This window comes from Pleurodeles waltl, chromosome 4_1 (assembly GCF_031143425.1).
Source record: "Pleurodeles waltl isolate 20211129_DDA chromosome 4_1, aPleWal1.hap1.20221129, whole genome shotgun sequence".
In the NCBI taxonomy this organism is placed as follows: Eukaryota; Metazoa; Chordata; class Amphibia; order Caudata; family Salamandridae; genus Pleurodeles; species Pleurodeles waltl.
This window is the reverse complement of record NC_090442.1, coordinates 389,003,698-389,020,484: the sequence shown is the minus strand read 5'-3', so window position 1 is coordinate 389,020,484 and position 16,787 is coordinate 389,003,698. Positions and strand designations below refer to the sequence as shown.

Sequence of the window (16,787 nt, the reverse complement as noted above, 5' to 3'; positions counted from 1 at the left end):
ATCAATGTGCGGCACATATATACTGCAACAAGAGGGAACCAAATGTTCTTCACATAAAAGTGACAGTTTTATTTGAAATAACTATCATACAAAATCAGAAATTAATCGTGCTGTCTTCAAAGGCATTTTGTTTCAATAATATTTGTTCTCTGGCTTGCATGTAGAATAATTCCATACAAGTCCAAATTTCACATAAATGTACAGGGAAATGAGCCTTTTACATATTAAGCAAGCAAAGCAGGTCGAAGTGGTTTACAGGTACGTTCATTCATCCAGATAAGCCCACTTCCTGCAGACCCTTCCTCCACGAGCTCTCAACTCCACCTGTGTAAGCTGGAGTTGGAATCCATGGGGGAGGCACGCAGAACAGTGAGCCCAGTAGGTTGTGGGCCAGCATGAGCCCAGACAAAAAACAAAGCTAGGACAAATAAAGTAACAGCACCACACGCACTGTTGTCCCAGACACAGTTTTCAATTTAACTAGGAAGTATGCAATTGTCTTTAGTATGGTTGGAATGTGTGCCAAATGTTCCTATGAATTACTATCTCAGCATTTTGCTAATGATAAAAATACTGATGTGGGCCTAAAAACGAGAGGGCTCCAAGGCAGAGTTTGTGAATCCTTGTGCATTTTTGGCAGGAAATGGAGTTAATGAGTGAGTCAAAGTCACATTCAAATTGAACTCCCCTACTCAGAGGCCACTATGCATACTTACAAAATACTCTTTGGGACTAGTCACCTTATTTTAACAGACCATATTAAACAAGTCTTCCCAGAGCTTCAAGGAAAGAACCTACATTGTCAAGGAGTATGTTAATTAGTTAAAAACAATGTTGGTGACCTAGTGAATACATTTTCTTCACAATCATCTTTGTAATTCCAAAACACCGTTGAATCCATTACGTTTTCTATAAATAAAGCAAAATCACTGCTTTTTGTGCTTCGACATTATTTCAGGAACTATGTGTTCCATATGCGATGGTATATCCCGATACATCCTGAGCCGAAGGTGACCTTTTTGATAAATGGGATGTTAATACCATTTGCCTATGTGCCTATTTAGGGAACAATGGATGTTCCATAAAAGTGGACTATAGTGTCCATAATAAGCGGTCTCACAGGTTCACACAGGAATGTGCAATGTTGTGTGGTCGTTTTGTTCTCCAGAATCAGATTCACCAGGACTTTCCATTTCCTTTTATGGAAGATGGAAGCAGAGTACTTGAAGATCATTAAAATATCAAATACTAATCTTGCATGTAAGGAATGAGGTGTACCTGTAGACTGTGGGAATCATAGTAGGTAGTCACTAGTAGAAAAGGGATATTCAAATTTAAAAGCAGAACCTGATCCAATTTGGAGCTCAATGGGGAAAGCATATTAATACATTACAGGGTAATAGGTACAGGTAGCACATAGATCATCTTTAAACCTTACGCTGTAACATCTGCGCGACCCCTCTGGCGTTACTAAGCCCCTTCTTGGGGTTGAAAGTATTGTTGTATGTTTGATGATACACAACTGATCGTCTCATTGGATAATCATTCCTGCCAACATAGGTTCAAACAATGTCTTATATAAGCATTGTTAAGGATGAGTGAAAACTACCTAAAATTGAACACTGACAGAACTGAATTACTGATATTTGGAAATCAATAAACAATCTTTGAAAGAGCTCCGTTGACCATGTGAACTCTGACCACCCCCACTTCCTGCACAGACTGTCCGGAACCTTGCTGTTAAATTTGACAGTATTCTGTCCTTTGAACTCAGGATTCTTAGGTCACAGTCACCTATTTTAGGTTATAAAAGCGATTGGCAACGCATTAGCCCTCTCAGAGCTAGGAAAGCCATAATCTGTGCTCTTAAAACCCCCAAACTGGTTTTCCCTAATTTACTTTACCTAGGCCTTCCTAAAAAGCTTGTAGATAAACTTTAACAGATAGCGAACGCAGCAGCCAGACTATTCCTTTGTACCTCGAGGCACTGTTCTACCGCACTCAAACTAATTGATCTCCATAGTCTACCTATAGAAAAGTGGAATGAATTCAAAGTTTTAGAACACATCTACAGAGCCGTTTACCTTTCTGGTCCATACTATCTTTAAAATCTGTTTAAGTTGCCCTTGCCTTCAAGATCACGAGATCCTCCAATACTTTCCAAGTCCCCCCTCCCAAGTTCTGTACAAACCAGAGAGGAGGGTGCTCTGCAGCAGTTGCGGGAACAAAACTGTACAATACATTTCCTTTCTCCCTTTGTACTACAACCTCACATGTTTCTAAAAAAAACTTAAATCTTGGCTTTTGTTCAACAGCAAATTTTTCAGTTCACCTGTCATTTACTGTTTTAGCAGTATTACCCTTCTAGTTTGCTTTGAGATTAATACAATTTAAAGCTCTCTCTGAGCAATAGTCTATAAATCATAATCAAATTAAGTTCAAGGTAGAGACATTATGATCTACTGAACAGTGGAGTTAAATATTACAGTGATTAAGATAAGACTATCTAAAAATTACAGAGCTCCAGGGGTCCAGTACGTATTCATGTAACTCTGTGGTAGCAACCTTTGTGTGTGTGTGTGTGTGTATATATATATATATATATATATATATATATATATATATATATATATACATACACATATATACACACACATACACATATATATATATATATATATATAATATATATATACACATACATACACACACACACCCTTGCATATATATTGTTCCAGTATATACAAGCTATTAACACCCGAACAACAATCTGTTGTTCATTTGCTTAAATAGATTGTGAAGGGAAAGTTTATGCAAAACCAGTTCTGAAGCACGTGACCAGGGATTGAGGCCACAGAACTACTTTCAACAAACCAACCGGGATTCCATGTGGAAACTTCAAGTAGTGATGTCTGGTTCTTTACTAATTAGTACACATATTGTGGAATTATAACTTATATGGTTGTATGGCATTTTACCTCTAAAGAAAGGTAAATAGGGCTAGGCTAAAAAACAAACTTCACATTTTTTAGTTACGATGATGGACTTTTTAAAACTACTACACTGGAAACACAAGCACCCTCTGACAGAACCCAAATACTGTTCCTAAGGACTATTAAACTGTTGATTTTGTAGTGTACCTTGGTCACTGCCCGTGCTCAATCTAATAGCAACCTAAAAAGCGGTCTTTGTGATCAAAAACGGTGGTATTTGTTCAAAATTGAGGCTTTCGAATTTTGAGAAAATTCCTCACAATTCAATTTGTGTGAGCCTCCGTGCATTTAAAGTTGCACGGCTCCTTCTCAGTAATAAGGATTTAGCAGCTAAAACAGCCTCTTTAGAGAAGTGTAAAACACTGGAACATTAGTTGAGGGGGTATAGTACCTACCTCAAAAAGCCACAATCCTTGCCAGGGTGCACCCTTAAAGTCACTAACCTAACCTGAACTCAACGCCTTGGTAGCTATGGCACAGAGCAGCCAGGATTAACTTAGCGGCAATATGTAAAGTATTTATGCATTACCAAAACAGTAATAAAGTCAAAAGACAACACAAGAAATATACCATCCCAATTTACAAACAGTAAATTTTAGTAAATATAACAAAACAACATAAAAACCAATAAGGGAATCCACAGTTAAGAATTTTTATAGTTTAAATGTGAAGCTAGCACTAAAAAATGGTTAAACGCCAACCACAGTGATTTTGTTTTGCTTGACCCCTATCTAGGCACAAGTCAAGGCCAACTGCGATAGAGCTTGGGTCAGATACAGAAACCAGGTTTGGCCCATTCATAGGTTTTACCTTCAGACTTAGTATATGAAATGGAAGTAAAAAATCCCTAGTGTGGCAAGGCAGTAGTGTGTGGTCTGAGGGCTGCACATCGCCGGATAGCCACTGGATGAGATCTCAGTGAAGCCACTGAATTTTGTTGAAAATGCTCTGACAAGGAGAAATGTTAATTTCGCTCCAAGAGAAGGTCCCATGTCAACCGAACATTTTTCTGTGCCCTCATCGGGTGAAGATTTCTACTATTGGACTTAGTCACTTTTGTAGCTCAGATTCTTCCAGCGGGGAAAGGCTGCAGGATAAAGTAAAGGAGGGCTCCATTAGGCCAATACTTTCTCCATAAGGTATCGCTGACTTGGATTTGCTGTTGCGGAAAAGCTCAGAAGGGGAGAACCTAACTCTGTGGTCCAACAGCAATGCACCTTCATTGGATCGGCTTGGCAGGTTAGTCTCAGTTCTTTGGAGGCATGGTGCAAAGGTTTTTAAGTTCCAGGTTTTGTTAGGAGGAGTGCGATTTAACACCAGTCAGAGGTCCAGGACCTTGGTGACAGTACTGGGGGGCCAAGACTCACTTCAGCAAAAGGTCAGCAGCAGGATCCAGTTGCAATCAGTCAGCTAGGAATTTGCCATAAAGGCCTCTTGTAGCCAGTTGTTTCCCTGTAGCTTGGACAGGAGGTCAGTCTTATGACCCTTTAAGTCCACTTCTTTGCCCTGGACACAAGGAGAGCAGGTATTGCCTATTAGGCTCTTGTCCGGTCACAGACAAGAAGTCCAGTTTTCTTCTGCACTTCCACTGTTTCAATTAGGTGTTCTAAGTAGGGAACTCTGGGTACTTTATTTATATCTGGCATCTTCCTAACCAAGAGGGTAAAAGTTCCCTGGGGCAACCCTACCCATGTTTGTGTGCTGTACTGCAAACAATACCATAGTGCCCCCCCCCTGCCTAAATCCAGCTGTGCAGACCCTGTGTGCCCCTAAGCACCCCGACACTGCAGATGTCAGCAGCAAGGATTACATAACGGCCTTCTTGCATACACGCCTAACAGTTAGCTGTTATGAGTACTGATTCCTAAGACAAGGGAATAGCAGTAGTACTAGCAAACACCATCAACAAACCAATTCAGACTTTTCTCTAACCACGAGGCCGCAGACGTATTTCAGCCCTAAATTTAGTAGGGGACAGCGGAGTAGCACAAATTGATGCACCTCCCAACCGCACAGAGGCTTTAGGAATGTGGGACTCCGTTATGCCCTGTGTGTGAATAATACGCCAGTCCTTCTGCCCTCATTCTCTGACATGTCTTCGCCGGTGACCGGCGTTCTATTGAACAGAAAGTTAGATGATCCTATGGGCAGTGCTTAATTTGAAGAAAAAAACAAATTAAGTGGCAGGGCCTTTGTCAGGAGGTCCCTGGTGAGTGCACAGCCCACTGCCTTGCCAGTGATGCCAATGACAATTCCAAAAGAACTAATAAACCTCACACTCCTACAAGTGTGACAATTCAGACTGTTCCATGCCCCCAAAGCTACAAGAATGGCTTGGGTGACCGGTATTATTCATGTTGAACGCATATTAAATTACAATAGCTGGTGTGTTCATCTCTAAATTGCAAACAGTGCCACCATGCGGTAGACTCTCATAAGTGCCGGTTTTGAAATTAAATGCCAGTGGCGAGCACCAAAAGCCACGGGCTCACATTAGGCACTGTCTGGGGGTAAGTATCAGTCAACGGATACCGTGCCACACAGCACTCTAGTCTACGTGGACCAGACAACCCCAAGCAAACTCGTCTGCGACAAAACCTTTGTAGCATTTGTGATCAGTACCTTCGTGCAATTTCAAAGCCATACTAATGGCAAGCTGCAATATAAAAGTGCTACTATCCCAAATACGGTGTATACGTATAGTCTGACACCCAGGCAGGGCCCAGTTATTGGAGGGCATTGTGTGTATCCTTGCCACCCCTGGTAGGACACTGCCCGGGTATCTTTTTGTATCCTTTTTACCCCGAGAGGATCGAAGCTCCAGGCTTTCTGAATCTGTTGTGGGGAGTGGAAGAGCCTGGCCATGGACCTGCTCATCTCTCCCTGCGCGCACTTCGGGTGGCCTTTTGAGGTATGGGCTCTCTGCAGAGTTTTATCCACACTGCTTATGGTATATCAGGGCTCCGCCGATAGCTTTCTCCATTTCTGGTATGGAGTTTTCTGGGCATTTTGTGATTGAAAAGTTAAAGTATTTTTTTCTTAGCTGTAGTGCGTCTACATTACACGCGCATGCCGTGAACTGCAACGGTTGTGATCATCTGTCCGTTTTTTTTTTTTTTTTAAACTAGCCTGTGATGTATTTTTAAGTACAGGCAGGTTAAAAATCGTCAGAAAAATCAGTTATACCCAGCATGTTATAGAAGAGCAAGGATGTTGTGCAGCGTGTTTGAAGGCAAATTAAACAAGCATTTTCAATGTAACGGGTCTCACATTTGCTCGAGTTAGAGCTATTGGCGTTGTAAACTCCTAAGGCTCCTCTGCCTGCAGAACTTTAGTACCTTGAAACAAATGTAGAGGTGGGCGGGGTTGGGATAGGGACGGGGCGGCAATGGGGACGCAGAAGGGGGGGGGGGGGGGGGATTACAAATAAATAAATAAATAAAAAAAAGAAAACTAGCACGATTGTGCTGTGTAAAACCTTGAATTTGCCAAGGAGCATTAGGATAAACAACAGAATTAAACTGGTAGCCATGCAAATCGCTTGATTACTGCCCAGCGGGATCGTGCTGCGTAAGAAATAGAAAGAAAAAGTAGTCAAGAAACCATGCAGAAAACATGGAGCCTCGTATGTTTTCAGTAGTTAGCCAGTGCGCCCGAGGAGGGCTAAACTTCAGAAAAGGCATGACATATGCTTGCCATTTACAAACCAAAGCAAGCAAATTTTAAAAGGCAAGCCCACGAACCAACGAATGATGGAGTGACATGGGCGCCCTTGCGCGGTCAACCCTAAAAAACTGATTAATACAAACTGAGAACTGGTGAGTGAGACTGTGCATAAAGAAACTGCCGTTAATGTACTGTGCATAAATCAAATGTGCTGAATATTTCAAACCAATACAAGAAAACAAAATAACCCAAGTGAACTCTGAGTACTGAAGTTCCTTGGGGAAGTATCCTTCACAGGACAGGCAAGGCCAGAGTGGAAAACGGACATGTAACACAGTCTGCTTTCAGACATCCTGTGTGATCCATGCTGTGCTTAATTTGTCAATTTTAATAGGAGCTGTGCAACATAAGGGATGGATCTGCTGTGTGAGATAGCCTGGATGTCTGAAGATGATCTGGAAACAAAAGGCCTTAGAAAGTAGATACTGTGTAACCTGAGAGACAGCTCTGCTGACTAAAGCCATCACCTACAAGATCTGTGTAAACTTAGAAATAGCTCTGCTATGTAAAGCAAAACTGTGTTTATTCTGTGTTACTTAAGGTACAACTCTAGGGTGTGAAGCATGGGCCTAGAAGGTATATGTAACTTGAGAGCTAGCCCTGCTACTGGAGCCTGTGAAGAAGCCTTGCAACCCCAGACCAGTTTCAGACTCAAGCAGCTAGATATGCCCAATCCTGGGTCCCATGCTGCTGTGCCACTGGAACCTATACCTCACTGATAAGTCCCAGCTAGGCCAAACCCAGCCTAGCGTTCCCGTGTTCTCTGCCAGAGGGGGGCTGGGCAGGCAATTCAAGCTGAACTGTTGCTACTAAAGCAAGACCATGGCTGACCTACACATGGCCAATCTCTGTCTGAAGTGCCACAGTGGGAGGAAAACCATGGACTATGATAAGGGGTTAAGGTGACTGCTTGTGGTTGATACTTTTGCAGCCATTTCAACCAACACCTTCATGGTTTACATATATTTGTAGACGCCTGGTCACAGCTGCAAATAGATAAAAATGTTCTGCAACGGGTGTAGTGCTAAGATGTTCTAATATCCGCAGAACTGTTAAAGGTCCGCATTTCAAGTTTCTCAACAGTCCTGATTAATCTATAAAAGGGAGTTCGCGTCCGAATTGGGATTACAAATTATGTGAGAAAACAGGCACTTCTGGGGTTTCCCCACACTCATTTCGTTAGTCAAAAGCTCTCAGAATTTATCAGAAAAAAGCTCTTGAGAATGGGTGAAAAATGTGGGGAAATGTGCGCAAAATTACCAATTTGCACCATTATTCCCAGTTCTGAGTGCAACAAGAGTTAAAATGTAGTCATACTTCAACAAGCAACCAGGAGCCACCACAACCTCCTAATATTGGTAAATCTGAGAGTCTTAATGAGGACCTTGATGGTGAAAATGAAAAGGGGACGATGGTCTTAGATTAAGAAGCAGACGTCCACCCCCAGTTCTAATGGAAAGCGCTGTAGGCCTTGCAGGGGTTTGGGAAGCGCTATACAAATACGACTTCCACCACCGTGGCTCATGCCTACAGTGTTTGCTTGGAGCTGCGGCCTCCATTTCAGTGCATTACTAATGGTGTTTTCATTAGCTCACTGAAATGTTTGACATTTTCTTCCATACTCAATGTAGCAAACCCCTTAAACTTGCCTTGCAATTACTAACAGCACATTAGCGTGGGTCACTCCCAAAAGGACCAGCCTGAAAGGTTTGTCTGCTGTTTAAGCACCCTTCCGGGTTGGCACCTGGAAAGCAAGGGAGGCACACCTTCTGGCATGAGCTATTTATCACATGCATCTGGATATTGTCATGTCAACAACGCTGAAATGTCTTCAACGTTTAGGAAGGGAAATAAGGGCTGAAACGGAAGAAATACTTTATCTAAAAATGTGGGTGGGCAAAAACGCCCAGTATAGTAAGGAGCAGCTCGCAGTGCTAACTGGGGGCAGGGCGGCACGGGAGGGGGGGCGGAAATGAAATTAATTTAAATAAAATAAATAAACTTACCTTTACAGCTGTCGCCATCACCACTGTGCTGCTCCTCTAATGCAGGCTGTAGACACAGGTTCCCAGCCCAAGCTGGCCGGCCAAACACACATGCGCAGTGAGGCGGAGTGCTGTGCCCTCCCACTCAGTGCTCGTCAAGCCTGTGGCCCCACCCCTTTTACCAAAAAACTATAACAGTTTATTAGTGTGTTTTGGTAAAAGGTTTTGCTGCTGCTGGTGGGGAGCGACACTCCTCCGCACTAATGGAGGAGTCAGGCCTGAGTATGGTATAAATCGATGGTCTCGAAACTGCATTAGGTAGTTTGACCATTAAAGAAAAAAAATTAAAAAAAAAAAAAAAAAAAAGGAGCAGAGTGAGCTTGAGTATTCTGCACTGAGAAGGCAAATACTTAATGTTACAGGGATGTCTATAAACAAGCGCTTTGTCAGCACTGGTAATGAGAAACTGCAGAGGCCCCCAGAGAAGTGAGCTCACCAGTCCACCCACAGACACCGTGATGCCCAAAGAAGTGGCCCCTGCAATTTGACTTTCTCACTGGCTCTAGCTGCTGCCTGTTTATTAGCAAGCTGCAGTCTGGGGCTTGTAGTTTCAAGTCTTCGGGCTAGGTCTGCTCAGCTATCAAGGATAGCCATTTGTCAACTTTACAAGAGTGATTTTGCATTCAAAGGGAACACTGTCCCCATTAACTTAATTAGAAGAGAGGTAACTTTTCCTAACAAAGGGTCTTTGGGCCCACTGCCAAAGGGCAGCAGAGGATCTGCCCATATAAATGTATACAACGTGTCCATGCTCACGGAAATTAAACAAATCCCTTCTTCTTCCGTGCCAGTCAGCCCTCCCATTCCAAAAATACCACGCAACTCCACCCAGAACGACTCCCTCGCTCTTTCCACCATAAATAAATATAGGTTTTTAGAACAAGGTCTGAAAAGCCCCAGCTGAAAAGTACCGCTGCTCTCTAATTGGGCGGAGAGGCGTCTGCCAGGGCGTTAAGGAGTTTCCAGGGACATTGACACTCGCGTCAGTGTCAAACAAACCTCTGACAGACACCTCAGAGAGCGTCCCTACTTCACTCGACACACCAGGAAAATACCTAAGACATGGACATACCCAGACACCCTTGTGCTGCTGAATGAATCACTCAGCGGAGGGCCCGCGGTGAGCGAGGTATTCACTGGATTTTACACCAGTGAGTGAGCTATTGGTGCAGGGGACGCGGAGCAGTGACGTTACTGACAACAAATTCTGTTTAATTCTGGGACGAAAATTACATTACACACAAAGTGGGGAGAAGGTAGTTATTAACCAACCGGAAATAAGTCATGAATGATACAAGCATCTCTGCCGCAAAGCTCACATCTGAATCCAACCCTCTTTGCATCAGGATGTCCTACCAAAGTCCAGGAAGGCAGATCTAAGTAGGGTTTAGGAATAACCACAACACATGCTGCCAATCCTCTTTTTCAAATCAATAGAAATGTCCATGGCAGGACTTCGATGCACAAACTTCTAATGGAAATTGGAATCCTACAAGTACCAGAATGTACAGCGCGAGAACACAGAGCCGCCGAGACTGAAATGGAAAACCTCTACAAAGCACCTTGAGAGCACAATTAAGTGTTACAAACAGCGAAATAAGAAATGCTACAATACAATACTGGCGATGAGATGCTGAAATGGTCCCTCGCAGGGAAAAGCAGCAGGCAAAAAAGCTCAATTAAAAAAAGTAAAACAGTTGACAGAAGCAAGCCGATTCAGAGCGCCACCGCAACAGTGAGTGCAAGAGTTATTGGTTCCCTGCGTGAATCTCTAGAAAGGATTGTGGCTCGGATGAAAGGCTAACCGAAACAGGAGGAGGAGGAGGAGAGGCCATACCACGCTGTAACAGGAGGAAGCGTGACGTAGTGTGATGGCCAACAAATATGTTCACTTAATTAAAATGCCTAGAGAGGGGACTCAGTACACAAAGAAGGGACATTTCACAAAATGCACCAATAAAAATGAAGCATTTAAGACGAGCAAAATAACGAATGAATAGCAATAGGGGGCATGGTTAAAAAACCCGAGAGAGATTACAATAGGCCAGAGCGCTTGAGCGCTCAACCCTAAAAAGCACCGTGGTGCAGTGAATGCTGGCCATGTCATAGCATTTTTTTTAACCATTCAACCATGGTGCACAGCAGCCAAACTCTGTGCAACACTCCAAAAAAAAAAAAGTGACAAAAGTAATAAAACTTTCCAGAGGTGACACCAATTGGCTTTGCAAATGCTCGTTTTTGCGGTCAAGCTTAATTTTCCTTTGACTTTACCCTGGAGCAACAAAAAGTCGAAGGGAGAAATGATGGGGGAATACATTGAGGAAAACTAGCAAACACAGGGATGAACGAATAACCTACAAGAGTATGTGATAAAAATTAGAAGGAAGCGCAAGACGGTGGAAGAAAAAGGCATTAAATGGATTAAAGACTAGGCAGTGGCGGCATTCGGCTACCATGGAGCTTGTCTTTGCCACCACAAGCTCCTAAGAAAAAGTTTGGGACCCTCCAATTTTTATAAACAAATTAAACACTAGTAGAATTGCAGACGCCTGGGGCGATTTATCTTTCTTTGCAAACACTCTCCGACTATTCTCTTTCCAACGAACAACCCTGTATGTTAACACTACTTTCTATGTGACTTTTCTGACAGATTATGGAGGGCGGACAGTGATCAGAAGGATTAAAATATTTTTGTCGGACAATTTTTAAAGTAAAAGCCTAATTTAGGTGATATTTAATGTTCAAAGGATGATGCAGACATTATGGTTTTTGAGGCCATTGAAGATGTCCCAACAGCCAGAGGGAACCTGCATAAGTGCCAACTCATTTAGCTTAATTTGTTTACATCAAGGAAGATATCCTATTAGAGGCTTTTTTCAAAATGGTGTAGCCCTGAAGAAAACCTGCTCCTCGTTAAGACAGTGAACTTGTTCGTATTGGTGTGATCTTTAAATGTAGGTTTTTTTCCCTTTCAATTCTTTGATTTTACAGTTAATCGTACTAAGATGCACAGTTCACTTTCGCCATAATTCAAATTAAAGCATTCTAGTAAATAGAAATTTTACAAAGCACTGTATGTAGGAATTGTGATTTCTTACTTTTTCATTTGATTGCGCAATAACTCATTTTCTTCCATCAGTCGATTGTTGGCTTCTTCGGCACCTTCCAGAGCCAATTTGAGCTTTCCATGTTGCACTTCCAATTTTTGATTATTTAACTGAAGATCTGCCACACACGTTATCAAATCAGAGGTCTCCCTGAAAGGAGTAGAATAAATGTCTATGAGACATTTGTGATTAAAATCAGCAATTGTTCAGGAAGATGTGGTAATCGCAGCACTTACAAATCTCCTCTGGACACGTCTCCACCAAGGGCCTCCAAGCTCCCAGAGGTGGTATTTAGCCCACCAGATCGCCTCTTGGCTGAAAGAAAATTGCTAGTGTTTTATTTTCTGTTGTGCAGACAATATCAGTTCCTCACATTTGAAACCAAAATACAAGACTGACCTGCTATCATGCTCCCTCGCATCTTAAAAAAACAGTCTTCTATTGGGACAATCTCCTCTTTGGTTGTGGTGTCACCCCTACAGAACGACAAGATGAATTACCTGGACCACACAGTATGAAGTACCATGCATCGAGAGATACAAGGTTATATCAGGCAATTCATGCCATTTTAAGAGATCTTACAATTGTACACCAAAGAGAATTTTGCATACATGCCTAAAACCACAGTGCTAAAGAGAGATTAGTGGATCCCAAATGAATTATAACAGTGGTTCTTAAACTTTTGACTTCTGAGGACCCCTGCCTATTCCTTACTGGAATCCAGGGGATCCACCCACTTAATAAATATTGGAATCTGGGGACTCCTACTGAGTCATTACTGGAAGCCAGGGACCTCGACCTAAGCAATTTTGATGATTCAAACCGCAAAACACCACACAAATCATGAAATGTTTTATTCGCAAACAAATATTTAAAAAAACAAAAACAAAAACAAAATTTTTTTTTTTTATTCTTAATGGGAAGGTAGGAGTTTCTATAATCAATTAGAGCCACCCACTGTCCACATTGCATTCTGTTTGAAGTGCTTGCAATGCTCCCATAAATAAATCTGAGTAGATCAACTTAATTTTTAATCTGCAATGGTGAATTCCTGCAGGTTTACACAACGTTTTAAAATGTCCAATTTGACATTTTGCTTCTTTATTTATATACTTTATTATTCTTTTTATTTTTTTTAATTTTGTAAGCAGGAGCAGACCCCCCGAGTAGCCTTTGTGGACCCGGAGGCGTGCCAGGACCACAGGGTAAAGGCCCCTGGATTAGAAGATAAACAAACACTTTATAAGGATCGAAATAGAGATAGAAACTGTAAATTTTGTTTAATGTCTTTTATCCTTCCCCACTCCTTGCAGACTGCTACAGAACTGGATTATAGGACATTCAATAGCCATGCCCATGAGATATGGTTATGCAATTCTTAATGTATAGAAAGTACTCCAGTTTTGTTTATCGGAGATTCTGAAAAGTGGACAGTGATTTCCATCAAAGACTAGAGTTAAATGCAGAGGAACTTTCAGGTGGTGAAGACCAGAATGTTAAGAGGGTGTACCCAGCCTGACATTCTGCTTGCCATGATTGATTTACTCTTCTTACAAGGCAAAAGTGGTTTAGAACTATATGTATTACCTACTGGCGGTTGCCGGTAGGTAGTTATAGTAAGGACAATGTTTCCAGAGGAAAAGAGTTTTTTGACCTGCCTATATCTTTAGCACCGTTTGACCAATCTTCACAAAACTTTCTGAAAAAAATGTGCTGGTGATTCTTGTAGAGTACAGAAAGTTCAGAGGTGATCAGTCAAGCAGGGGCCGAGTAAAAGGGAGGGGGCATGCATTTCCTGTGTTAATTTCCATAGGACCTTTGAACACTATTACAGCCCCAACCACTGGACGGAATTACACCAAATATGGCAGCTAGCTTTCGGTATGCAGATTGTGATGTCGCTTATTTGGTGTAAATCTGTTCAGTAGGTTTTGAGACATTAAAGGGGAAATACATTTGCGGATCCATCACAACGTTTTTGTGATTATTGCATCAAATTTGGGAATGCACGCAACATCAGGAATGCTGTGATTGGCTGCCCGTAATCTGACCAAAAAGTTGCAGCTGCCATTTTAAGTAGTAGGATACTGTAAGAGGGGCGGAAAAATACAATTAAAAGTGACATAAGGGGTCAGGGTGGCGGTACCCTGACCTCAGGGATGCGATATATGGGTGCTTGAGGTTCAAATTATGGGTTTAATATGATTTTTTTCAGAAATATTCAAGCATATTCACGAATATCCTCATTTGGGAATATGCCAATTTTTTTTTTTTTTTTTTAAACCTTCATGGACTCATTCATTCACTCGTACATGCACTCAGGTGCTCATGCACCCAATCAGACTCACAGATCCACTTTCAGTCCCACTCAGACACTCACACATGCACTCACAGATCCACTGACAGAGATAGACCCTGTGGCCAATGCCCACTGTGTACGGTCAAAGGCTGTGTCCGGCAGTGTATGTATTAATGTATAGTATTTTAAATTACTTTACATAAAAAAAAAATAGAAATTCACTGGAAAAAAAACCTAAGGTTACAGGGACGTTATAGTTAGGTTCTGAATTTACTCATACAAAACTATAGAAATTCAGCAGTTATAGTTATTTCAAGTAACTAGAACACGCGCCCTAAGGTAACTATAACTCACCCCTTTACCATGCACAGCTAATTACTCCACATATTAGGTCATTGATGACATCTTCAATGGCATCTTTGATATTATCACTTCAAGATTTGCAATAAGTTTATTAATAAGAAAACTGTGCACGGTGAGGGCGCGAGTTATAATTAACTTACGGCGCAGGTTTTATAAATTCACTGAAAAAAACAAAAGCTACAGGGACATTATAGTTAGGTCCTGAATTTACTTGGATAAAACCAGAGAAATTCTGCAGTTATAGTTATTTCAAGTAACTATAAATTGCGCCCTAAGGTAACTATAACTCACGCCTTTATCATGCACAGCTAATTACTCCACATATTAGGTCATTGATGAGGTCTTGTATGGCATCTTTGATATCACAGCAACATTTGCAATAACATTATTGATAAGAAAACTGTGCATTGTAAAGGTGTGAGTTATAGTGGTGGTCGCAACTTTCTAGCCAGGTTGCGATCAGCCAATTGCAATGCTTCTTTTTGCTTGCATATTCGTGAAAATGTGCGAATTTTGCAAAATATTTGCAACCAGAGATATACAAATTTATTTGCACTTAAATATCACCAAACAACAAAAAGCGTAATCTGTGTACCGGCAGCTATCTTACTGCCAAATTTGGTGTAATTCCGTCCAGTGGTTCGGACTGTAGACGTGTTGACAGGGCCTATGGGAAATAACATGGGAAATGCCATGTTTTTTAGCCCTCTTTTTCACGGCCTCTGCTTAACAGATCACCCTAAAATTTTCTGTGCGCAACAAGAATCACCAGGCCACCTTTCTTTGGAAAATTTCATGAAGATTCGTCAAACGGTGTCAAAGCTATAGGGAAGTCAAAACACGCTTTTTCTATGGAAACATGGTCCTAACTAGAACTACCTAAATAAACACATATATATATATATATATATATATATATATATATATATATATATATGAAAATGCACATATCAGGAGTACACCTGTCATGAAACAGCATCTTGGTAAACCTATCATACATATGATGAATCTTACCTCACTTATCAGAATTAAATATTCTGAAATATTGAAAAACACATCTCATTATTATTACGTATATTTTAATAAGGTCCTAGAGCTTAAAAATACCATGTGGCTGATGTTTGTAAATCAATGAGAAAAAACTGGATCGACTTAAAAACAGAGCTGATGATAACTTTGACTTAAAATGTCACTGGCAACCTGGAAACAGTTCACATCTATTTGCATAACATGTGCCCCCCTCACCCCCCTATGCAATAAATCAAGACTGTAGACTTTATTTTCAACTCTCGCCTTTTTATAGAAAATCGAGTTAACCTTTTGCCTAAAAACTGTGGCCGCAATTTCCCTTTTATTGGGGCAGCCAACAAGCAACTTGTGTCTCAGAACCCTTAAATGTATAAAACATTTAATTTACAGTGCTAATCTGGCAAGGGCATCCCGCCATGTTGCAGGATACCCGTCCCCCTCCCAAAAAAAACCACTCACCTAGTATTTCTAAGTATCTTGAAAGAAGATGAATCAACATACCTGTGAATCCCAGATGAGCCTTGCAATTGCCTGAACCTACTTAATGTGTACCAAGAAGTAATATTTTGGGGGGCTTGTGTTATGAATACTTAGTTGGAGGATATCTGTATAGTTTGCAGGAACTGAGCTTCTTTCATAATTCTTCTCCACCACTGTGCATAGAAATGCAGGATGTCAGTTAATCCCCGCTCCTTACCTATTGAACTTGGTCAATGAATCACCTACATGATCTGCACAAGGTCAGTACAATTTTATAGTCTCCCAGAACAAAGAGGAGGCCCATGGCTCATACAATACAACTCTAAACAGAGTACAACTCTGCAAACTTTGTCGCTCAATGATCTATGCTTAAACGCATTATAGCATGTCCAAACACTAGGAGCCCAACCAAGTAATAATTGGGACCTGATCAAAGAGAATATGGGTTAGTTGGAAGCGAGACAGAAGCCGATACAAAACGCATCCTCTGGGCAGCGGAGTAAAATGTGAATTTTGATGACACTGGTTGCTTACGCCGCCAAACATTAACCAAGTGGTCATGATCCACTATATTGAGTATCTCCTTAGAAGCAGAAGACAGCCGTCACCCTGCCCTGCTCAACGAATATAAATTAGTAATCAGGATGGAATTAAAGTCAGCATCCCATTTTACAGTCTGAGGGTGGAGCTCCACTGTATGTGAAATGTGAATCAGAATAAAATTGCCAATATTTGATCTTTTTAC

The 16,787-nt window shown here is 41.4% G+C and overlaps 1 protein-coding gene across 2 annotated transcripts in view; it reads right to left on the bottom strand.

The window, feature by feature from the left end:
• The window catches only part of IRAG2 (inositol 1,4,5-triphosphate receptor associated 2), an 871,311-nt gene that overhangs the window by 625,772 nt on the left and 228,752 nt on the right, over positions 1-16,787 (bottom strand). For both annotated transcript variants that reach the window (XM_069228582.1, XM_069228581.1), the window contains exons 5-7: positions 12,271-12,347; positions 12,108-12,186; positions 11,863-12,021 (exon numbers count right to left, since the gene is read on the bottom strand). In XM_069228582.1, coding sequence (XP_069084683.1) covers positions 11,863-12,021; positions 12,108-12,186; positions 12,271-12,347 — 315 coding nt within the window. The remainder of the gene's footprint in view (positions 1-11,862; positions 12,022-12,107; positions 12,187-12,270; positions 12,348-16,787) is intronic.